The sequence below is a fragment of the Patagioenas fasciata genome, chromosome 7, assembly GCF_037038585.1.
Source record: "Patagioenas fasciata isolate bPatFas1 chromosome 7, bPatFas1.hap1, whole genome shotgun sequence".
Classification (NCBI taxonomy): Eukaryota; Metazoa; Chordata; class Aves; order Columbiformes; family Columbidae; genus Patagioenas; species Patagioenas fasciata.
In genome coordinates, this window is record NC_092526.1 from 1,591,178 (window position 1) to 1,615,634 (window position 24,457).

A 24,457-nucleotide genomic window follows, 5' to 3' on the forward strand; every position below is an offset into this window, starting at 1 on the left:
TAGTAACCCTCGTTCAGCAGCCTCCGGAGGGGAAGGAGTTAAAAAGTCAGCTATTGTCACACAGATTTAGTCACTCCTGTATTATTTTTGCTTTCTTAGCACAGAAGGTATTTTGCCCACCCCAAGTGGTGACACCCAGCTGCTAAAAGGGTAATTTATAGCAAAACCCAAAGAGGAAGGTCTGCTGTAACGGGGAGAGACCTGGCAGCCTCCATCGATTTCTGGAGCTTTAATTCCTGGGGCTGGATGGGGGAGATAGCGATAAAAACTCCTACTTTTCTCTGCAAAGGGAAACAGGCTCCCCGGTCCCTGTGCTAGAGAGGAAAACGGCACTGCAGAAATTCATGTAAAGCTCAGAAATTGAGCAGGACATTGGCGTATCGGGGCTGCCTGGGTTACAGAGCCCACCGGTTCCCAGCACGCACCTCAGCTCCGCTCCTCGCCGTCCTCAGGAAGGAGCCTGCAGGCCCAGCTCAGCCGCCTCCAAAGAGCCCGCAAAGCGCAGCTCAACTAAACCCAGGTTTTATTTTTGCTGCTTTCAAGAGTAACGGAGAAATTAGCCTTTTGTACACACCAAATGTGAAATCAGAAGCCCTTAAACAGCTTGAAGACGTAGTCATTTATTAAAGTAATAAAAAGTGGACGGGCTAAAAGAACAAACACATTTAAACCGAACAATTTTTGAAAGTTTAATATAGCTTTAGATAAAACTGAGCTTGCAGTATTAATGAATACAAGAGTGTGTTATTTTGTATAATTCAAATCAACTTGTACATTTATACAGTTAAAGACTGCATGCCAGAAAATGCATTTAGTTTGTTCTAATCTGAATATGTACAATTTACAATAGAATTCAAGCATAAATTCAGCAGTAGAGAACACAGACCGGCTGTGCAATCGAACAGTTACTTTTTCTTAGCGTAAGCATCAGGGCTGGGCTAAAATGTTAACCAGGAAAAAAAGTGGCCACACCAATAAAAATTAAATATTAGCCAGAAATCAGTCCCTAAAATGAATAACTAAAGAAAGTTATAATCTATGTTTGTACTTTCACTCCTATTAATGAAAGACGCGTATGTTGTCACCTGAACATACATAACGCATTGCAATACAAACCACAAGCCTCAAAATCTTGCGTCCAGCAAGGACAGGTGCATATTTTGATTAAAAAGAAATTGAACTTTTCAGTTAATCATACCTTAGTATTTTATATGGCACTAATATAATAAAAGTGAGGATACTTTCTCAGTATTTCAATACTCGCAGATTTCTTCTGCAGAGGCTGCCGAGGAAGCTGCAGTCACCCAGACTGGCAGTGTATTTATTCTATGGCTACGGCACTTCTCCCATCACCTATTTGAAGTTGGGTTTGTAGGACACATCCACGCTGCTCCTACTTAATTCAATCATCTCCTGCACAGACTCAACCCAAAGCTGCCCAAAGCAAAACACCCTCTGGCCCTCCCAAAGGCACGGGATGCTGGGATTTCGGGAGGGAGGATGCTGGTGGCCCCAGGGCATGGCTGGTGACACACCATCGCTCTTAGTCACATTTACTTTCCATAAAGAAAAGTCAAGCAGACCATGAGCCACACATGAGGTGGTGGGAGACCCAGGCCAAGACGAGCAACCCCCTGTTGGGACCCCCATGTCCCAGGGAAGGAAACCTCACCCTGGAGAATCCAAAGGAGGTTTTGAGGAGAGGACAAGCTGCTGGAGACCCTCCTTATGAAACCAGATGGATCTGCTCAGGGCTGCTGGCAGGACTCATCACTCGGCCATGCCATCGATCAAGCATTTATCATACCACTTCATACCCATGGACTTGGTGGTTTTTCTACTGTAGACACCTGGCAGTTGCACATGGCTATTTTTGCTGTGAGTCAAGGGCTGGTAGAAGAGTTAGGCGCGGTACAAAATTCAGCAGTATTTTACAAGACAACCTGAGGAAGTGTTGGCAAACGGGGGAAAGGAAGTCCAGATTTTTCCCTTGCCCCATCGGCAATCTGCTCAGCGGCGTGTGGAGCGCGGGGTCAGCGCACGGGGAGCGAGGCACACGCTGCCCTTCAACAACTACGTGCAGAGAATCGCGGCATAGCCGAAGGTGTAAAAAACATGCAGTGCCACTCAAAAAATCTCGATACATGATGAAAAGGAACTTTGGAAGTTAGTATAAAGTCCTTGGGTGTACAGCTGATGGGTCATAAATTGCAACTTGCCAGGAAAGCAGAGCTGCAGCGGTGGGGGAGCCGACCCTCCAGCAGCACCAAGTCTCTGAGTTCTTATTCCATGTCAACATTTACAACAAAACCAAACAACTGGCAGATCTGCTGTTGTTAGTTACGCAGCAAGTGCCAGCATTGGTGCGGGATGGTCCAGAGTCCTCAAGTCAGAACTGCCCACCCACATCTCCACCTCCCAGCCCATGTGTGTCCATCCCTGGGACCACCTGGCTGTGGTCTCCGGGGTGGTCCATACAGACCATGGCACACAAAGCCCTTTCCCGGCCATTGGTGGAGGTGACTTTTGTACCCAGCTCCCTGACGGTGCCACACATCACTCCATGTCACCCAGACCTCCTCCTCCAACAACGAGTCCCCTGGAAGCCATCGTGACCTGGTCCCAAATGCAGACCACGGGTCATAGAACCATAGAGTTAGAAAGGACCCAAAAGGATCATCGAATCCAACTAATGTCCCTGCGTAGGACAACCCCACAATTCACACCATGACTGGGTGTCCCTGGGCACCCCAACAGCCGACCTCCAGCGTTCTGGGCAGGGTTCGAGGTGACACAGGGTGCCACGATGACAGGGACATCCGCACAATGCCCAGACCCCGCCGGAGCACAACACGATGGATAAAGGAAACCCAAACACAAGCACGGAAGGATATCAAACCAAACATTTATACAAAGTATTACTCATTGTGAAACCCACAGGGTCAACTTCAGTTAAGAACATGTTTAAACATTATTTTCACCATAGAGAAAGCAGTAAGGAGCGACGGCGCCGGCAGCAAGACGGCGGCTCTGGCAACCAGCACCTGCATCGGTACCGGCCCAACGGGGCCACCAAAGCAAGAGGGAGCAGAATCCAGGTGCTCCGGGATTAGGGGGAATTGTAACTCTACCCTTGGGGTGCAGCTCATCCAGAAAAAATGCTCGTTTGGCTTCATGGAGACATTCAGCCTTTTTCATGTTTAGCTGTTCTGTTAACATGAGAAATCAAGCACGTCTGGCTTATTCAAAATGGTTTCCTTGCACATATAAATCACAAAGGTTTTAAAAAAATTGTATCTAAAGTGTGAATTTTATCCATTTATTTATTGTTTTCCCTAGGCTTATTAATACACGTTTCTTCTCTAAGCAATGCTTCATGAAATACATTTCAAATTTTTTCAGTAGCCTAGATGCAGGGAAAGAAACCCCAAGAAAACATCAAAACAAACTAGAAACCAGCAGTTAAGTTAAGGCTAGCAGATTTGGTGTTAGGAATTAACTAATACACCTCTCTTTGAGAAAAAAGACATGCACCGTAACTACTTTGTTGAACAAAACATCACAATCCACATCTGAAAAAAAATGAATAAACCTTTTCGAATCGAATTAGAACTTAACCCTGAAAGTTACCCACTCGCATGTTTTACCTACTACTTACTCTTAAGAAATACAGGGGAAAGGAACGCCCCTTTCCGATCAGTTTTTTTTCAGAATATACAGTATAAATATAGTAGGAGTCATGCCATAAAACTATATGCAAAAATTGCACACTATTATTGCATGCGTGTGGTGATACTACATGCCGACCCAGCGTCCCGTGTTGGTTACTCACAGATGCTCCTGCCCCCCGGGACCATGACCGGGGGCTGCGGAGGGGCCGCTCCTGCCCTCGCCGCCCGCAGTTCCAGCTCCGCACCACGACCCCGAGTCCCGTCGGGTTATGTGAACCGGTCCGAATTCATTTTCCGCAGTTTGGGTGGCAGGTTCCCCTCCATCCGGCCGCCCCCCGACAGCTTCTGCAGCTTGGGCGGGAGGTCGGCCACCGACTGGCTCATGGGATCCGACATCATCTTGGTGGTTTTAGACACCAGTTTCTCCTCCGAGTTGCCAGGGACCGAGCTGATCCGCTGGAGTTTCATGGGTAAATCCCCCATGCTGTAGGCCTTCTCGGAGGTGGTGGAACTCATCCTGAGGAGTTTTTTGGGGAAGTCTTCCCTCCCAGTTATTTTCTGCAGTTTTGAAGGTAGTTTTGTGCCAACTTCGTCGAGCCCATCCAGGCACTCCACCGAGTTGTTCCTTTCCTTGCTGTTGCTCACAGCGGGTGCGATCAAGGGGGAGGACATGAGCAGCATCTCCTCCTGCTCCTTCACGCTGTACGGTGGGGTGGGGACCTCAAACGTGGCGTGGAACTGGGAGTAATCCACTTTAAAGAAGCCCTCTTCCAAGGAGATCACCGGGAAGAACCGGTGACCCCAGAGCACCTCGTCCTCGGTGTAGGACGTCCTGGCTTGGCACGTCATCCCTGCAACGACCAAGGGAGAAAGACCCTCACCAGCTACGGACAACTCTGGATGCACATGAATCTTGGGTGATTTTTGAACATTTCAATGAAATGTTTTTAAATGTAAAAAAAGGAAAGGAGTTGGCATGCCTACCATTTACATACAATAGCTGTTAAATTGTCAGCCTCAAGGCGAATGGAGCCAAGAACAGAGGAAGGAAAGTAACTGAATAATTCACATCTACCATTCTGGCCACTTCTGAAGCTGCTGCTGACAAAGGGAAACACAAGGTTACCTGATAAACCCGGTACTGAATTAGCGAGAGTTGCTAATTGTTATGTAAAGTTGGACTTGTCAGGATCTTAAAGTATGACTAAGTTACTCCATATTTTCACCACACTGACGGATGCGTATGGAACCATACCCTACGCTTTATGCATTGTACGCACAGACGCAGCTGGCGCATTCCAACCCCCCGGCGAGCAGCAGGCACGTCCTACCAAATCCACCTATTCCTCTTTAAGGGCTTCACCGGCAATCTGCTCACAGACCCATCGCTGCCAGGCTGAGATACAAGCTCCACAAAATTAGCAGGGAAGAAGAAATATGACTAAGAGGCACAACGTGGCCCTTTTCCTTCCTCCACCACCTCCCTCCGCCCGAGCACCCAGACTTGGACATCCCATCCGACCTCGGAAATCAGAGGGAAACCATGGCCATGGAGGGCTGGAGGCTTCCGGAAGAAATGTTGCGGCTTCTTTTATTTTTTTAATGGTACGTGTAGCAATCTGTAAATAGAACTACCCTGCCATTTTATCCGACTGTAGCAAACGGGAAAGATGACATTTTGTTTTCAGGAAGTTAAATCTACCTCTGCAAACACATCCTCTGCTTAGCTGGCAAGAATGCCTCTGAGGCAGGAGCAAATAGAAGGGAACTTCGGGAGGCACAAGAAAGATGATGGTGAGGGGATGGATGTGCGCCTGGTGACATACAGCCAGAAAAATAACATCTTATTGCACTTCATGTTCTTGCTAATGGAATCAAAGCTTTACTTTTGCATAGCGATTTCTACCGCAAATACATCTGAGTATATCACAAGACGTAAACCTCACAGATTTATGGCTTATCTCTCAGGAGAAAAACATAAACCCTGGGTTTTTTTGCACCAAACGCAGCTCCTGCTGCTTGTGAAGGTTCCTCACCTGAGCTCGCCCACCCCAGACCCAGCAATCCCACCCCCTTCCCCCGGCCCCCAACAGGACAGATTTTATACTTCACCATGTATTTTCACCCGGGCACCGTGTGTTTCAGCTCTGTTTACTAAGTGAAGTGGAAGCAATCACATACCTAATGGGTTTAGAAGAAAACCCTGCAATTTTTAGAAAAATGGTAATTAGAGTGAGTACTTCTCCCATCTGTGTCCCTCACCCTGCAGCTGTTCATCAGCCGAACCTTCCCGGACCTTTCCCCCTCTACTTCTTCAGACCTGACTTCCGAGGGAGACCTCATTAGCACACAAACGCATCTAATAACGCATGCAAATGGCCGGGGCACGTTTGGAATTGGCTCCATGGTGCCCGTGAAGCAGATGGCTGCTTAACTCCGGTGACCTACGCTTTAAATAACAAATTGCTTAAAATGCAAATCTCTCTGTACAGAAAAGTTGGTGATTGTTGACCTCGCTGTGCCACAGGCTTTGCTGAGGGGGCTGGAGCTGCACCCCCAGCATGATCCCACAGTCTGGGGACATTGCCAGGGTGGTCGCCCCCGCCACAGCAACGCTGCCCACAGAGAGCTGATTCGTGGGTGGAAATGCCTTGCGTGGCTTCTGCTTTCTGTTGGCAACACTAAAAACTGAAGAATTAAGCTTTACAGTAAAAGGTGCGCTATCAAAATGCCATGGGGAGTGTAACAAGGGGTGGAGGGGGAATGGGTGGGTCAGCAATGCTGCCAAGGCTTGGGGAAGGGACCAGTGCACAGGACTGGCTGGCACCTGCATCCCAATCCCCACTCGCATCCTTATCTGCATCCCCATCCTCATCTGCATCCCCACTCACATCCCCAACCACATCCCCATCCTCACCCCATCCCCATCTGCATCCCCATCCCCATCCCTATCTGCATCCCCATCCCCATCCCCATCCCTGAGCGTCCCCCGGCCAATGCTGCCCACCCAGGGCGACGCCGGGATGCAGGACCCGCTGCGTGCCAGGTAAGGTTCTCCCATCCCCGCTGTGCTGTGGGACTATTTCTACCTCCTGCTCAATCATCTGGCCATCTCCCAAACCTGCTGCTGCCATGGGGCTTTCAACAGAGGGGTTTTATACCTGCTCCCTATCGAAAAACGTATTTGCTGAGACTCAGGAAAATCAGCTTCACATTTTGTTCCACCCTTTGTAAGCTCACCAGAGAGAGAAATATTTGCAGGTATATAATTTCTTCTTTAAAATCAATTTATCTTATTCACTAACAAACCCGAGGGTGCAAATTATTTAATAGCCTCTCGGGATGAACAGCAGCGTCTAATACGCTTGTCATTATAGGGAATACCTGTCACGCTAAGCAGACGATGCTAAGAGGTGCTAAACGTGCTCTGATAAGCCCTTGGACAAGAAATCAATTTGCAGGTTTTCTTCTAGTTCTGCTGCATTTCCCGGCTCTCGCTGCCCTTTCCATTTCCTCAGCAAAGCCTCAGACTCCCAGCTCTGAGCTCTGCAATGCTGTTCTGCTATTAAACACCCAGATCTGCCAGCTCACAACAGCCCCGCTGTAACCATCTCCTTTGTGTTGCTACAGCAATAACAACGGAGTTGCATAAGGCACTCGATGACCGGGGCCATTATCCACGTCCTTGCACGGAATAAGCTGCAGCTCTTTGCAAGTGTCCTAACGCATGGGCCAGGCTCCTTCCTAGGGAGAATTAATGTTGGGAATGGCACTGGGGAGTGTCACAGTCCCTGAACAGCGATGGTGTGAACAGCCCACGCTGGGCGAACCTCGTCTTGCTCAGAGCACCCCAAAACTATCACACTGCAAGGGTAAAACTACACCCAGGTTCACCCTTTGTGGTGGAGGAAACGCATCGCCCATGGCTGGGCTCTCCCCTTCCTTGCACCATGAGCTGCACCTTCAACAGACCCGCTGGACCTGCTGGAGAGTGGCCAGGAGGCCACCAAGATGATCCGAGACAGGTTGAGAGAGCTGGGCTGTTCAGCTGGAGAAGAGAACCTCCAGGGAGACCTGATTGTGGTCTTTCCATACTTAAAAAGGGCCGATGAGAAGGATGAGGACGAACTTTTTAGCAGGACCTGTTGCAACAGGACAAGGGGTGATGGTTTTAAACTAAAGGAGGGAGATTCAGGCTGGGCACGAGGGGGAAATTGTTGCCCTGAGGGTGGTGAGAGCCTGGTCCAGGTACCCAGAGAGGTGGTGGCTGAACCATCCCTGGAGACATCCCAGGCCAGGCTGGACGGGGCTCTGAGCAACCTGAGCTGGTGAAGATGTCCCTGTCATGGCGGGGGGGGGCGCTGGGGGAGCTGGGAAGGTCCCTTCAACCCAAACCATTTGTGATTTTATGATTCTGTGATCACCTGGACGGGAAAGCACCAAACTGAACATCACCCAGTGCTTCCACTCCTTCCCACAGCAAAAGCGGGAGCACCTGGGTGTGAGCCAACACTGACAGCCCTTCCTGATAACCGCCTCAGGATTACTTTCCATTAAGTGATGCTCAGATTAATACAAGCCTTTTATTTTAATGCAGATGCAGTTTCTTTCTGACCTTTACAAAAGAAGATGCGTCAAGCAGCAGGAGCCGGCAGCCGTGCTGGGCCAGGCCAAGGCGCGGGGTCCGGCTGCTGACAGACACCCACTAATACATTCCCCTCTTCTTCTGTTGGTACAAAAGGCTTTTGGATTTTTTGTGCCTTGTTTTCTTCCTTAAGAAGTTATTCATCAGCAGGGTACACAGCCAGCAGATCCTTCTACACCTTCATCATGTTAATGGGGCTGTTAAAATTTTACCAAGTTGCCCATGTTATTAATATTCATTTGTAACATACATTTTAAAGTCTCGTTTGAAAGCAAACATGCTGTATGCAGCGCATATAATTAAAAAGCCATCCATTTGTCAAAGTAAAAGGTTTCGATGCATTTTGTTCATCACTCCTAACGCACATTTCCATCACAAAGTTCTCTGCAGATAGCAAAGCTGTGGCTGCATACAAATCGCAACAACGCACCTGAAAAACGGGCACATTTAGGCACATATTCCAGCATAAAACCCAAGCAAAGTGTCCAATAAAACCCCCCTCCATCATTTCAAAAACAGAGGCTGCAAAACCACTGCTCACTGCATCCCAGGGAAGAGATTTCCATCCAGAAGCCCTGTTGCTAAGGGGGTATTTTGTCTGAATATCCCATATTTTACAAACCATCCCTACCCAGGTTATCTCTCGCTGTTTCCAGGAATTATATTCCTTCCACAGAAATCAAGAGCTGACTCTATTTGCAACCTCGTAAGAATAATGAGCTTAAAAGAAGGAAAGAGCAAAGTTTTGGGACTCTCCTCCTCACTGAAATGGTGTTAGAGAGCTCATCAGACATGATTAGAGATTTTGCTACTGATTAAATTCGGTCATTTACACCCATCTGTACTGATCTGGCATCCCCCTGCAGAGCCCAGCACACAACGCCACAGTCAGTAACACGGGAAAATTCCAGCCATGGGTATTTAGGAAAGATTTCCATTAACTTCCTTAAATAAAGTGCAGCAGAGCCACTCTGGAGGATGCGCACAGCCTACACCAATGCACTTCTATCCTCCAGTTTGATATGAAAGGAACTTCTATTTAATAATCATGCCTTCTCCTTTGCTCTATCTGAAGCAAGTGCCATCACCGGAGAATAATACATCTCTCTGTCATATCATAAGTTATTAATTAGAAGTTGTTATTTCTAATAAGGTAGAACTCTCGGTTTCAGAGCCCTTAGGCGAGCTGGAAAAGCGGACGCGGTTCTCTCACCCTCAGCCAGGCAGCAGGGTACTTCAGCATTTATTCTTCTCTGTCTCTGGCTATGGCAGGTTTAGACTCAATATTCCATTTCAAGAAACACCAATGCTGACAGGGACCAGCACTCCCAATGTCCTCACTCAATGAACGCGTAACACAGAGGAGGTTTGGTGCCGCTGGGACGATGTTGGGGTGAGAATTCCCCAGCATCCTAAACCCTAATAATTCAGTTAACAATCCTGATTGCTTCAGCTTCCCTATGGGATAAGGCCAGTTCCTGGGAAGGTGAAGGCATCCCAAAGGACAACGGTCGTTGCCACCAAAAAAGCATCATCATCCTGCATCACCCAAAGTCCTGTCCTGTGTGTTGGCCGTGTTGTCCCCATCACTGCAGGTGACAGACACAACTGGACTTGGCCAACCTCTCCCTTGTCACCAGCACACTTGCCTTCTGTCCCCATGCTGGGCTCTGCAAGCCTGAGCCCAATCACAGTCATTAACGTGGTTATGCTGTCTTTAGACAAATTAGACTTGTCCTAAAGTACCCAGGTACCCAGTCCCTCCCGAAGCGCCAGAGAACAGCAAAACACAAACCACCCAACACCAGCAGCACTGAGAGCTGCCCCACCACACTCATAATGGGGGAGATGGAGGACAAAACAATCTGTAAATAAGTGCTTTGACTAATTCTATCCTATAACAACCTCAAATTATTCCTAAATTTCTAAAGAACCCGGAAGGAGCTGGCTGTATTCAGGCAATTTCTGGAACTCGTAATATACTGCCTTGAAAAGAAAATCACAGGGGCACAGTTATTTATGTGGCCCTCGTACGTTTCATTATAGAAGCTGGCTGATAGTTGGCAAATCACAGACCACTAATTAGCTTTTAACAGCCCCATGTGAAAGTCTTCAGAAGTAATTTAGGCATACAAAGGTTACGTGGCTCTTTTCCCTCTCCGAGGTAATGCCAGAAGTTTGCCCTTGAATCTTTTGGTGTTTCTGGGCTGCAGTTTGCTGGCCAAGGGCTGGCGCAGGGACAGCAGGAGTTGTTCTTTCTAACACGGGAATGTGGAAAAGTTAACCTTAGCCAGTCGTTGGAAGAGAGAATTATTTTTGCATTAGGACAACTCAACAGCACATCGTCCCAATGGCACCAAAAAGGGCATCTTGGCGTCCCAGGACAGGAGCGAAGAGAAACCCTCCAGCAGAACTTACTGCCAAAAATGCACAAAGATGCTTATGTCATATTTTTTTCTCTTTTTCCTTATGAAGAGCTAAAGCCCTGCACGTTAAAATGCCAGGACATGAGCTGAGTGATTCTCCCCTTCACACGCTTTACTTGGCAGAGGGGTCCTTACCTCCCTTAAACCAACAGTTTACCCATAAAGCCTCAAAAATATTCAGCAGTGTTAAAAATGAATCAGCCAGCAATGTCAAATCAATTACTATGAATTAAACTAAATTACAGCTTCAATCTAAGGCCGTGAGGGCAAGAGTCACACTTGACGTGAGACCTGACATAACAACACAGCACCCGCATCCTGCACCCTTACACGGCTAAGGGAGGATTTACAGCTGCAGAAAGGAAGGAGTTGCTTCAGTTGCAGCAATCTCTGCCCTTCCAGGGATGTAGATAAAATACGGGGAAAAGAAGTTGGTTTTATCACATTTAGCAAAGGCACAGTCTGATACCCAGCTGTTAACATCTGGCCACTTGGCACCCTGCAGCTGAAACACCAATAGATGTCTGAACTCTGCGATACGCCAGAAAATAGGAGCCCAAAATGGGAGGTCAGACCCAAAGCTCGGAGCGAAGGATCCTCTCAAGCTCCTGCTCTCCACGTTCATTGCCAGGTTATTTTTGACGGAAGTTAAAAGGATAAGCTGGGAAATGCACAGCCCGTCGGAAGGGCTTCTCAGCAGACACAAAGCTCTAACGCTTCCCATCTATTCGGAAAGAACAGCTATTTTTAGCATTAACATTTCCCCATCATCATCATTTCAGGGGGTATTTTTTTTCATTAGACCGATGATAGTTTGAAGTGCAATACAACTTTCTGCCAATTTGCGGCTGCCGCTGGCTGCTCTCAATGTCCCAATGCAGCCTGAAGGGAGATGGGCACCCCCGGTCACCTCTGCATTTAATGCTTCTCATCACCTTTCAAATAACGGTTCATTAAAATAGAACCAAAACATTTTGTTAAAGAGGAAAAACAAAGGCATTTCCTGAAATGCAAGCAGCAAAGGTAAAACTGCAAAAAAGGTGCTGTATGGATTAATGAAAATATAATATATGAAGTCCAAGCCCTGCCCGAGGCTGCTGGGGATGCTGAGGGCACCATTTATTACTGAAATATAGAAACTGCCCCAACAAAAGGAGGTCAGAGATGAACCAAATGAAGCATGTGCGCAAAAAGGGAGCAGAGCAACTCACGCAAGAGTCAGAGCTCAGTCTCATGCTGAATATTTTAATTTCTCCTCGCACTGAACAGCAAACCCAAGCTCCTGCGCCGCTCCTCAATTCAGACACGTTGTTTATGCTCCGGCACTATAAATACCTCCCTGGTTTATTCAGACTGTGCTGTTCCCCAGGAGCTATCTTGACACTTAAAAAATAGTGCTGACAGCCAAGGTATTTTTCTTATCAGCCGGTCCTCTTCTCAGGGCAATTTTTAATCACTTGTACCCACATAGTTTCCTGACAGCTTGCAGACAGCTCGTCTTGATGCTCGCCAGGGCCACCGCTACCCATCATTAGCACTGTCAGAGCAGGTGTCCAAAATGTCGTAAAACCTGCACGTGAAAGCAAGGTACCACTGCATATATATAAATATATATATATATATATTCCATATAGAGGAGTGCAGCAGGCTACTGTCAGGTGAGCTGACCTCTCATCTTTTGTATTAGCCATGGACCAAAACAAAAGGGGAAAGAAATCAAGGCTCAGCATCCTTCAGCGCTGCCATCCTGCGCCCAGCCTGCAGCACGTTCCATCCCTCTGCAAAACCAGGGCCAGGACCTCAGTTATCTGAACAAAACTGTCTAACGCACACTTAATGCAGTGGCAGAAATTTATAATGCTATTTGAAAATCTGCCCTGGGATTTTTCTTATGTCTTTTTTTTTTTTTTAACCAAAACCCCCATATTACTCTGAGAGACTGCTCCGTCCCCTTCCATCTCAGTGCAGGGTGCATCAGAGCTCATTTCAGCCCCTTCGGCTCCTTTCTTTGAGCAGATTTTTTTTGCAGAGCCATCTGCCATATTCCCGTTTTTTTGCATCATTTCCCTCCTACCAGGATGTTATTGAAGCAGCAGCCGCAGCACGGAAATGGGAGTGATTTAATTCCCTGCTCCAGGCTGCGGGCAGGAGGAAGGGGATGGAGGGAGAGAAGGGGATGGAGGGAGAGAAGGGGATGGAGGGAGAGAAGGGGGTGCAGGGAGAGAAGGGGGTGCAGGGAGAGAAGGGGGTGCAGGGAGAGAAGGGGGTGCAGGGAGAGAAGGGGGTGCAGGGAGAGAAGGGGATGCAGGGAGAGAAGGGGATGGGATGCAGGGAGAGAAGGGATGCAGGGAGAGAGGGGATGCAGGGAGAGAGGGGATGCAGGGAGAGAGGGGATGCAGGGAGAGAGGGGGATGCAGGGAGAGAGGGGGATGCAGGGAGAGAGGGGGATGCAGGGAGAGAGGGGGATGCAGGGAGAGAGGGGGATGCAGGGAGAGAGGGGGATGCAGGGAGAGAGGGGGATGCAGGGAGAGAGGGGGATGCAGGGAGAGAGGGGGATGCAGGGAGAGAGGGGGATGCAGGGAGAGAGGGGGATGCAGGGAGAGAGGGGGATGCAGGGAGAGAGGGGGATGCAGGGAGAGAGGGGGATGCAGGGAGAGAGGGGGATGCAGGGAGAGAGGGGGATGCAGGGAGAGAGGGGGATGCAGGGAGAGAGGGGGATGCAGGGAGAGAGGGGGATGCAGGGAGAGAGGGGGATGCAGGGAGAGAGGGGGATGCAGGGAGAGAGGGGGATGGTACTGGGGAGAGGCAATGCACCCGTTCTCAGGGGACAGGGATATCTGTAGGATGCTCACACGCAGAGCTGGCAATAAAGCGGTATTCTGACACAAAATGTAGCCGTCTGTCCGTGCCCTGACAAAGTGCAGTGGATGCTCTCCAGAGCTCCCCTCCAGTCTCAAGGATTCCCTAATTTTTACTGATAATGCAGTTCAATGATAACTTGCCTCATGCTAATAGCTGATAATATTTTCAAAACCTCGGAGCAGCCAGAGAAGGTCCAGCAGAGCCCTCCTGCTCTGGGGACACGGTGGCAATGCCGGGGAAGGGGGGACACCCTTGTCCACCTCCCCAGCCCCAGCCCAGGCACCGCACGTCCCATAAACCACTGAAATTCTGCACAGCTTGGACACCTTGCAACCGGCATGGGGACATCTCCAGTAACCCAGTAACTCCTTCCAGATCCGGGTTGCCCAAATTATTGTAAAGTCAAAGTGTTTTGTTTAACTTTGGTTTGTGCATAACTTCTATCACAGAATCATATAGGATGATAAAACAGAATCACAGAAGGGTTTGGGTTGGAAAGGACCTTAAAGGTCACTTAGTTCCAGCCCCCTGCCATGACAGGGACATCTTCACCAGCTCAGGTTGCTCAGAGCCCCGTCCAGCCTGGCCTGGGATGTCTCCAGGAATGGTTCATTCACCACCTCTCTGCCCAACCTGGGCCAGGCTCTCACCACCCTCAGGGACAATTATTTCTTCCTCATTTCTAGGAGAAATAATTTCTAAAACCAAAGATGAGCACTCACCATAAAATGCACATTTCCATATAATGCAACGCTGGAATCTCCCAAACGCAATGAGGATTTTCCTGGGCCATAAGGACGCGCTGTCCCAACAGGACCCCCTCAGCCTGGGTGAAGATGTCCCTGCTCATGGCAGGGCTTGGACTGCACGAGCTTTGAAGGTCCCTCCAACCCCAAACCTTCTGTGAGTCTACGGTTCTATTTTAAAAGCAAGAATTTTTCAGTTATCCTTAATTAATGTCAGAATAACTTTATTCCCTTGTTAGTGATGTCCCCGAACTTCCTGAACCACCTCCTCTCCTTCACTGCTTAAAGAAAAGCCCGGGGTAGCAGCCTCTGTGCTGGGTTTCTCTTCAAATTGCAAGTGCAATTTCCCACTAAGAATTAAAAAGCTGTGTTCTGCAATTACTGGAGTTCTGGATCCAAACTGCAGCCAAAACTGCCGTGGTTTTATTCACAGCACAATGTTAACTGTCCATTGGGGGTGCTGGGGAAAAGACATGGGGGGAAAAAAGGAATGTTTTGTTATATTGGGAGAAAATTGTTTGTGGTCAGAGGATGCCCCAGGAACATACGGCTAGAGAGGAACGGGAGGGAAGTGCCAGCCAGTTAGAAAAGGAAAGGGGAAAAGAAAAGATGTTTAAAATAAATTATCCTCTTTGAATGAGAACATTTTAATTATGAGGCAAGAAACCCAAACCCCAACCCTCCCCTTTGAAAACACGATTTCTTCAGCGGTCCTACGCTTCTCCAAACACCCACCCCGCCATATGCTGCTGAGCACCGAAATAGAGCACTTGAATCTTCAGGGCTTTGGCAGGCCTAAAAAAACCTGAAGAAATATTTCACATTAGAGACTGCCTTCCTGGGATGGAAAAACTATTTCTCTTCATACCGAAAAGCATCATTTGCTGGTGCAAATACACCATACATTACACACCATAAACCTGGCAGCCGATTTCTAAGCTGAAAATAATATGCCATTTGGTATGAACTGCATCAATAGAAGGACGAAATAACAACACAGAGCTGCGTTCAGAAATAAACTTTCCTTATTTAGTGTTGTCGGTCTAACGGATGTATTAATTTGTTGAATATCTTTGCAACGCTAAACATCTCATGGCAATCAATTCGTCCTCATAACCAGCGCGACATCTGCGCCTCATCTGACAACCCCAACAACCCCAAAGCACCACCTGCTGCTTCCAGGGAATATTCTGGTCTTTCTGCCACACAGAATAATTCTGACATTGCGTTTAAACCGGCTTTTCTAGCCGCAGCTCCTTCAGCGCACCTCTCTGAGAGCCTGTCTTGCACTTGAAACATCCATCGCTCGGCTCCATCACCAGCAGCTCCCAGCCCGGTACAGCTTCTGTCATGTATTTAAAATTAATGCACGGTGCTTAACGCAAGATCCCTTGAACTAAACATAGCATTTCCAGCACAGCCTCCGCTTTCAGCTGACAAACATTTCTTGCAAACACGTCGGGTGTGCAGAGTTTCCCCGGGAAGAGACGCATCGGTTTTGTCAGCGTGGGGGGAAACGGCTGTCAGGGGGGACGTGACAGTGCCTGGGGCTGTTAAAGGCTCTTCACGAAACCAGACACACCTTGCTGCACCATATATATATATATATCTGTATATATACAGGAAACCAGACACACCTTGCTGCACCATATATATATATCTGGGTTTCCTGTGTGTATATATATATATGTGTGGTGCAGCAAGGTGTGCCTGGTTTCCTGTATACATATATATATATATATATACACATATATATAGACACATACACACACACATATATATGTATATATACACACATACATATACATATATATCTGTGTATATATATATACACAGACATATGTATATATACACACACATATATACATATATATGTGTGTATATGTATGTATATGTGTGTGTATATATATACACACACACATATATATACATACATATATGTGTGTGTGTATATATATACACACACATATATATATGCGTGTGAGAAGCTGCGGTAGAAGTTGGCTGGTGCTGGGGTGAAGAACCTGAAGGGATAAAGGGAGCACCTGGCAGTTGCTTTCTTCTCTTTGAATCAACATACGGGGTCAAAGTCTCAATGGCAGATGTAAAGAATATGTAAAGAAGCCTTACCACTTGTAACCAAAAAACATTGGGTCTTTCCACAAATTTGAGATGTGAAAATCAGCCTGCCCAAACCTAAGGTCTCCCTATGCGGTGAGTAGAGAAGTCTTCCTGTTACCTCCCCAACTTACTGAGCTCTTCCCCTGCTGAACTCAGGCTTCCCTCTGGACAAGCTTCTAAAAAAAGCATCTTCCAGCATTCAGCAATTTTGTGTTGGTTTTTTTTTCCCCTCTTGGTAATATATTTGACTGATCTCCACAGATTACACAGGTGCATTCACATCACCAGGTGCACAACTTTTCAGAGCTGTTCCTTCATTTGCAGCATCATCAAACCTCTCCGGTATCAAAATAAAATTCCCCAAAATAAAACAGGACCAACATTTCCTGATGCAAAGGCAGGAAAGGCAGATAAGGCTCAGAGTTATTGAATGCTGCTTTCTTCATATGGCCCCATCTTACATTATGGGTTATATAGAAAGCATTGAGAAGATAATACAGCAGAAAACAATTTCCTGCAGCGTGCACAGGAGTGAGACTATTACAGCAGTCAGAGAAGGTTAATTAGTGACTATATATATTGCAATGTGATGTCATGCAGCATACTTGTTATTTCCATGTGCACCCCAGGAGAATAAATAAGCCGCAACTCAAAGCTGTACTGTACAAATAACCATATGCCTATAAGGAGTTTCTAATTTTATATACAAACCCTTTTCCTTACGTTTAAATTGCACTGATATTAACTCACACCGGGTTAGTTTAAAATCCTCTAAGTCAGGGCCCTTTTTGACATTTGGGGGGAAAATCATGACTTTTCTTCCTGAGTATTTCAAAAGTGAATCAGTACTTCTGACATTTCCTTGTGAATTTTGTACGGTATTCTTTTTCACTTTCAATCCCAAATGTCAGCATGCTGCTTTTGTTCTGGGACAAAAACCCATTGGGCTGTGGGACGAGGCCGAATGAGTTAACGCGACGGGCTTTGAGTTGTTCAGAAGGCAATCACCACCAAAGACCTCTTCAGACTGAAGAGCAGTGCTCACCAGTGTCCATCGCTTGTTCAGTTTTAGGCTAAACGTGAAAAATAAAACTCCAAGAACGTATTGAGAAAGCCTTCGATGAGCAGATAAAATCTAGCAAGTGTTTCAGAGCTAAACAGTTTTCCCAGCTCAAAGATTCGCTGATTGCTTTCCAAAATGTGCTGGTGGAACTGGTTGAACCCTCAAGGGCTGGGAATGGCTGAAGGAAAGACCTGCATGGGGAGGGCAAGATGGAGAGATGGAGGAGGAGGGCAAGAGATGGAGGAGGATGGGCAAGAGAGATGGAGGACGAGGGCAAGAGAGATGGAGGACGAGGGCAAGAGAGATGGAGGACGAGGGCAAGAGAGATGGAGGACGAGGGCAAGAGAGATGGAGGACGAGGGCAAGAGAGGCAGATGGACGGGCAAAAGAGATGGGGAGGAGGGCAAGAGAGACGGAGGAGGAGGGGCAAGAGAGATGGAGGAGGAGGGGCAAGAGAGATGGAGGAGGAGGGGCAAGAGAGATGGAGGAGGAGGGGCAAGAGAGATGGAGGAGGAGGGAAAGAGAGGCAGATGGATGGGCAAGAGAGATGGAGGAGGATGGGCAAGAGAGATGGAGGAGGATAGGCAAGAGATGGATGGACACGAGAGATGGAGGAGAAGGAGAGGTTGCTGCAAAGCACTCAGTTCACCAACAAATACTCTGAAGAAACACCATCACCATGAAGCACTCCTCTATGGAAAAAACACTCCTCTTTCACCCCCACCTCAGATTTTCTCTTTTGTGATACCCTTGTACTCAGAAATTCAACACAGCCAGCACAAGTGCCAGCGTGAATTATTGTTCTTTGTTATGGAAAAGTCATTTAAAGGTGGTGTAGCGTCTTCTTTCTAGAAATACATCTTTTCAACCTACTGATGGACACAACTCCATGCTGAATTATAAACGCTCCCCTTCCACGGCCCAGCAGGGCCCCCATCTTGTGCCAGACTGTGGCACCCGATGATCCTTCCCTTTCCTCAGCAATATTGAGTATTTCCCGCAGCTGCGATCGGCCACCAGAGCCCCTTTGCTGCGGGCAGTTTTGCAGGGCATTGATTAACCCCCCCATCCATCGCTTTTCCATGCGGCAGCAGGAACGCTGCGCTGAAATGAATTAGATTTCCAGCGGAGACGTTACAATAAAGGATGATGTAAACGTGCTGAATTCCTAGGGCAAAATAAACACAACCCAAGCCTCTCTACTCCTGCTTTAAATCGCACATCAGAGCCAGGGAAATGGGCATTTCACTTCATTTTTGAAGGTTGGGGACCTGCTGCTAAGACCTTTACAGCTGATCCCTGGTGCACAGGAGCAGGGCAGGACCCGCACCCATCTCCTTTCCTTAGCAAGGAAAAGGACACAGCATTTTTATGGCAAAATTCAGCGATTCTTGTAAAAGCACGAGCAGAAAGAAATAAAACCATGCCATAAACACATCATTTATCAGAGTAATTTAAAGCTAAGTGGACCAAGAAGAAGGTTGCTGCTTTGCTAGTGTGGCACCACGCACGTATAAAACTGCAATTGCCCTTTGGGTAAATGCCACAGCCAGGAAACACGGCATTAGCCTCTGGCCAGAAGAGCTGGATCTCTAACCCCAGACTGAGTTACAGTAAGGACATTTTGTTAGTGACCCCCTCAGTTCAGGAGGTGTCGGGACACGGGGAGGAAGGAGAACGACAGAACGACGCACACACGTCCCCAGGGCCAGCGGCTCCCGACCTGGTGCCGCACGGGGACGGCTCATCAAGACCTCACGAAAGATAAATCCGTATTTACCTATATTTTAGCATTTCTGCTTGGTAGCCAGAGGCTGGCGTGGAGAAAACCTTACTCTGTAAATAAACACTGCGAATAATTCTGCTCTTGACACAATTCTCCCCCCATCCCTTCAAAGCCAAACAATCCCTCACCAGGCGGGCGGGCTGACACAGCAGCTGAGGCATTGCAGTTAGCAGATCAATGCACTTCTTCAAAGACCAATTGGAAGCTGTGTTATTGTTAGGAAAATATAACTTTCCAGGTTTAACAGAAAATACACATTTTAATGAGTAATCAGTGTCCTGAGAGATAACGCGGCAAGTCATATCTGCAGATCCTATTCCCACTTCTCATCGTCTCCTTTTCCCTACTGGCATTTTTTCCTGTATTAAAAGAGCTGCAGACAGGCATTTTTAAAACACAACTTATAGTCAATAGAGGGAAGAAGTCTCTTATTTCCCAGGACAAACCCACAGACTAAGACACACTCGCTGGTGAAGCGCTGAGGACAAACCTCACACTCAGATCTCAGAAGGTCTTTAAGGACCCCAAGGAAGCAAGAGGGGCTTGGGGAAGATGTGAGGGAGTCGGAGGAGCCTGAAGATGACAACTCCATCCTCACTCCTCCCATCCGTACTCCTCTGAGCATCCCTCCTTGCTGTTCTGCTGCCGCATCCTTCTCGCGAACCAGCAGCCACGAGTTTGGCCCGGATTAATAGTTTTGCATTAGATAGCGTCTTTCCCTTGGGCATTCTGACTCCTAAGGACTGAGACACCCCATGACAGGCTTTCCTTGCAAATGCACTGAAAAAACAATATAAACCAAAAAGCATTTTGGCAAGCACCAAAGAGCCGGCTGCCCCCCGAGCATCCTTTGCCCCAGCCTACCGACACGTCCATCAGCACACCGAGTGCCAAACACATCACTTAATGCAGCCTGGGTACAGCCAACCATGCTTCTAGCATTACAAATCATTTTTAAAATACTGCAAAATAACCCTAGGAAAGTGATCCCCAGTGAAATGCAGGGGCCACGTTACCTGCGGGTACTGACCCCGACCCCCGTGTTTATTCCTCGTGGGGATTAAGCAGCACGGTGTGGCAAAGAGAAAAGACAAGTGACAACTTCATTTGGTGGGGAATACATTAAATGGTGAAAAAATAACCCAAAAGAGTTTACGAGCTCCTGCACGCACAGCTTTGCACACGTTCTGTTATAAAGGCAAGGTCCTTTGCAGTTTTTCTCCATAAACTCCACATCCCAGCTTCTCAAATATGAAAAGCTCTCAATAAAAATGCCATTGGTCAAAGTTCCCGCAGTTTTATGTAGTAATGTCACACTTAATATACTCAGCTTCGTAATAATTGAAATACCGTTGCGTGGAGACAACTTATAGGTCTTACAGTCTGTTCCATTTTCTTCCGCAGGTGCCTCTGGGCATTCAAAGCTGGGGCTGCACATCCCAGTAGGACAAAAGCTTATTAGTCACCATCCATTTGCTTGCAAAGTAGCAGTAATAGTTAATAATAATAATAATAATAATAATAATAATAATAATAATAATAATAATAATAATGCAAGAAATACACATTTTATTAGAGTTATTATTTATTGCATTATTATTATTGCCAACACAGCTCCTGTCTGCAGCTTGGAGAGGGCAAACCCTGCTCAGTAAGTGCAAAGCCAGAGCAAATAAAAAGCTGAGCCCAAGCTGCAGGCTGGACCAGCAGCAAGGCTGGAGCGGAGGTTTAGCTGCTGCTCGGCTGATGTTCTCTGCTGCACTCCCCGGGGCTCAGCGCTTTGTGCTGCACCAGGGGCAGGGGAAGAAAACCTTCATTTTTCCCCTCAAAATCAGCAGAGGTGACTGTTGCTCTTGGAAGGGATTCAAGGCTGCCCTCCGGCTGCCAGGGCCGTTGCTAGGATCCGCGCTGCTTCTTCTCTCTCTCCCCTGAAGGACTTTCCATCTGCAGCGTCAGGCTTCCCACATGCATCTCAAAAACCAGTCCAGTTTGCACAAACGCCAAGCAAAGTTGTTAACTTCAATCGCTTGCTAAGCCAAGTCCAGCTACGTCTCAAAAACCCTGGCAGGAGCCATGCACTGATGTGACTGGGTGCTCTCCAAAGCCTATTTATTCTCCCTTCCATCTACAAAAAAATAGTCCTTTTTCCCCCCTTTTTTTTTGGTCTGTTACTCATTCCTCTGTGCGCTGCAGAATTAGAAACCATTTTTCGCATTTCCAAGTTTTTCTCCTTCTCTCTCTGAAAGATGCAACGTTCCTGAGAACAAACAGAGAGATGGGCTCCTCTGCTGCTTTTCCATCGCATCCCCTCATGTAAAACCCGAGGTACCTCCGCACTCCATGGGCAGCAAACAGCACTGAAGACAAGCGTGAGCATCATTTCACGTAGCAAAGTTCTGCTTCATCCCCACGCTGGGCTCACCACCTCAGTCTCCTACCCTCCCTTCATTATCACCAGCAAATTATCTCATATTTGTATTATTTTTAGGACTTTTCAGAGTGTCCATCAGCTCAGCCCCTTCCACAAACCCCAGGGACATTACCTTCTTTAGTAGCACACCTGGAATCCCCAAAATCCAGCTGTTCCAGTCCCCTCTCCCTGTTCACAAGGAGTGGAACAGCATCTCGCACTACCTGAGAGTCATTAATTACTGTGTTTGTGTTTACTCATGTTCTCAGGTTCATCTGTTCAATGCTAATGAGCCGCTTACTCTCAATTAGAAGCCTCTCTCAGAACAGAGCTCTAATTCCAGGGAGTTCTGCTGATGAATTAATTACATGGTGAGCTCAGCCTTCTGCAGGAGCATCTCCCCTTGGAACAAGGTCCCCTGGGCCACCGCACCCAGAGAACAACATTTACCTTAATGCTACTGCTAGCGACACATTCACATGGGTAATATATATATATATATATATATATATGTCCCCAAACACACTAGGAGGGGAAAGATGGGATGGATTCACAGACATCATGGATCAAGCAACATCTTGAGGTTTGTTTGTCAGGCAGTTCTGAAAGTCTTAAGCTCTTCCAGGCAAAACTAAGATCAACCTTTTGTTATGTATGAGGCATTTAGTACAAGGCATTATACGAATTTCCCACAGCTTTACAAACCCGCCCAGGTCCGGTTGCCGAGCGGTGCCGCAAGAAACAGCCACCAGCAGGAAGATCTTTATATTAAATATAAATCTGTGCTGTTTCACCACGCAACATTAAGTCAGCAATGTTCCGCTGTGGGAAATTTCATCCCCATTACCGTGTACTGCACGGATTTAAAGCATCTGCGGCATAATGAGGAAGAGGAGAGGAGCTGGAGCGAGACGCTGTGAATGTGCTCAGCAGCACGCTTTGCGTCCCGTTAGATGATTGTGGGTAATGTACGTGAAGTATCGCGCTATGGAGTCGAAAGGCAAGAGAAGAATGAATGACTACAAGGGCTCAGAAGGGCAGTTGGGAGGAGTTATTGAGAGAGGCTCCGGGGTCTGCGCTCTGTCCGGTGCTCGGAGTCTGGACCCGCAGGTGCTGCGGATGGAGCCGAACCCCATGCAAAATGCTTTACAATGGTTTTACAACAGCGATGCAACTCTGAGCACAACCGACTTTTAATTAGACATTGCCAAAGGTGCTTCAGGTGATGAGGTGTGTACGAGCCACAACCATAGAATCACAGAATCATTTTGGTTGGGAAAGACCCTCAAGATCATGGAGTCCAACCATAACCCAGCCCTGGCACTGCCCCATGTCCTGAGAACCTCATCTCTGTCTGTCCAACCCTCCAGGGATGGTGACTCCAGCACTGCCCTGGGCAGCCTGTTCCAATGCCCCACAGCCCTTTGGGGAAGAAATTGTTCCCCAGATCCAACCCCTCAGGTTGCTCAGAGCCCCGTCCAGCCTGGCCTGGGATGTCTCCAGGGATGGTTCATCCACCACCTCTCTGGCCAACCTGGGCCAGGCTCTCACCACCCTCAGGGCCAACAATTTCTCCCCCATGTCCAGCCTGAATCTCCCTCCTTTAGTTTAAAACCATCGCCCCTTGTCTGAAAACATCAGCAGCCATGAAAATACCCCTGGAATACTCCAGATTTAAATTTTAAGAGACAGATCAACATGTTTGGAGACCAGCACCGTCTCAGGTACCAAAAGGCTGTTTCTATATTGCCCTGACAAGGGGCTCGTACGAAGCAACAAGGCGTTTCAGCTTTGCTTGAGCAAAGTCTGTCTGCGTTGGGTTCCCAAAAAGACAAGAGGCGAAGAAAACACGTGTGTTTTCCCAGGTGAACCAGAGCAAAGGCAGGCGGTCACACCAACAGAAAATTCATATCCAAATGACATCAACAGTACCACTTGGAAACATAATTTCCCATTAGAGGCTACGGTAATAATATGATTTGAACACTAAATCTTAATGCCAGAGCAAGCCACTTCAGAAACACAGCAATCTGTGTGCTCTTCAAGCAGCAACATCGGGCTCCTTTCTGTTAAGAAAAATCATTTTGTAGTTTAGTTTATGTTTTATTCCACCCCCCACACTCCCTTTGGTTTTAAATAGCCTTCTAATTCTTTTCTCTCTTTTTCTTACGCCATTTCCTTCCCTTGCCAGCAAAATACTTATTGGCATGTTCAAGCCCAATCTGGCAGCAAAACTCCAGGAGAGTAATTCAGAGGATGACTCCACCATCTAACCAACCATTAACTGCTCCATGGCCCCGGCCACCCTCGCACCAGCCACTCCTGTGGACATTGTGTGCCTAAAGACACCGCAGGAACCGGGGACAGTTCAGTGGGACACCCACCCCTCACCCACATCTTAAAGAACTACAATATTCCAAATTAAAGCCTTCTCTGTCATACCCTTAGCCGTAAGAATAACAAAGCACAAAGCAAAAATAGTTGACTTTTCACAAAATTTTCTAATGTATCCTGTTATTTCTCTGTAATTACTGACATTTGTACCGAGTTTTGTGTGGCTCTCTATTTCTTTGATAACTCACCAATACTTATTCTCTCTCGGGCTCACCATGGCTGCACACGGACTTCACAGCTGGGTCACCACTGGACCAATTTTGGCCTCTTTACTGCATGTTGTCCAGGGTAATGGCTCCGAAATGAGAGACCCTGCGCTTTCAGTGCTGTTAC

The 24,457-nt window shown here is 47.5% G+C and overlaps 1 protein-coding gene across 4 annotated transcripts in view; it reads right to left on the reverse strand.

The window, feature by feature from the left end:
* KCNJ3 (potassium inwardly rectifying channel subfamily J member 3) overlaps positions 1 to 24,457 on the reverse strand; it is a 61,744-nt gene that overhangs the window by 13,373 nt on the left and 23,914 nt on the right. Inside the window, exon 3 of one of the 4 annotated variants that reach the window (XM_065841265.2) lies at positions 605 to 4,522. The exons of the other annotated variants lie outside the window; for them this stretch is intronic. Coding sequence (XP_065697337.1) covers positions 3,939 to 4,522 — 584 coding nt within the window. The 3' untranslated portion in view covers positions 605 to 3,938. Of the gene's footprint in view, positions 1 to 604; positions 4,523 to 24,457 lie in introns of those variants that run through there. 4 annotated transcript variants of the gene reach the window in all.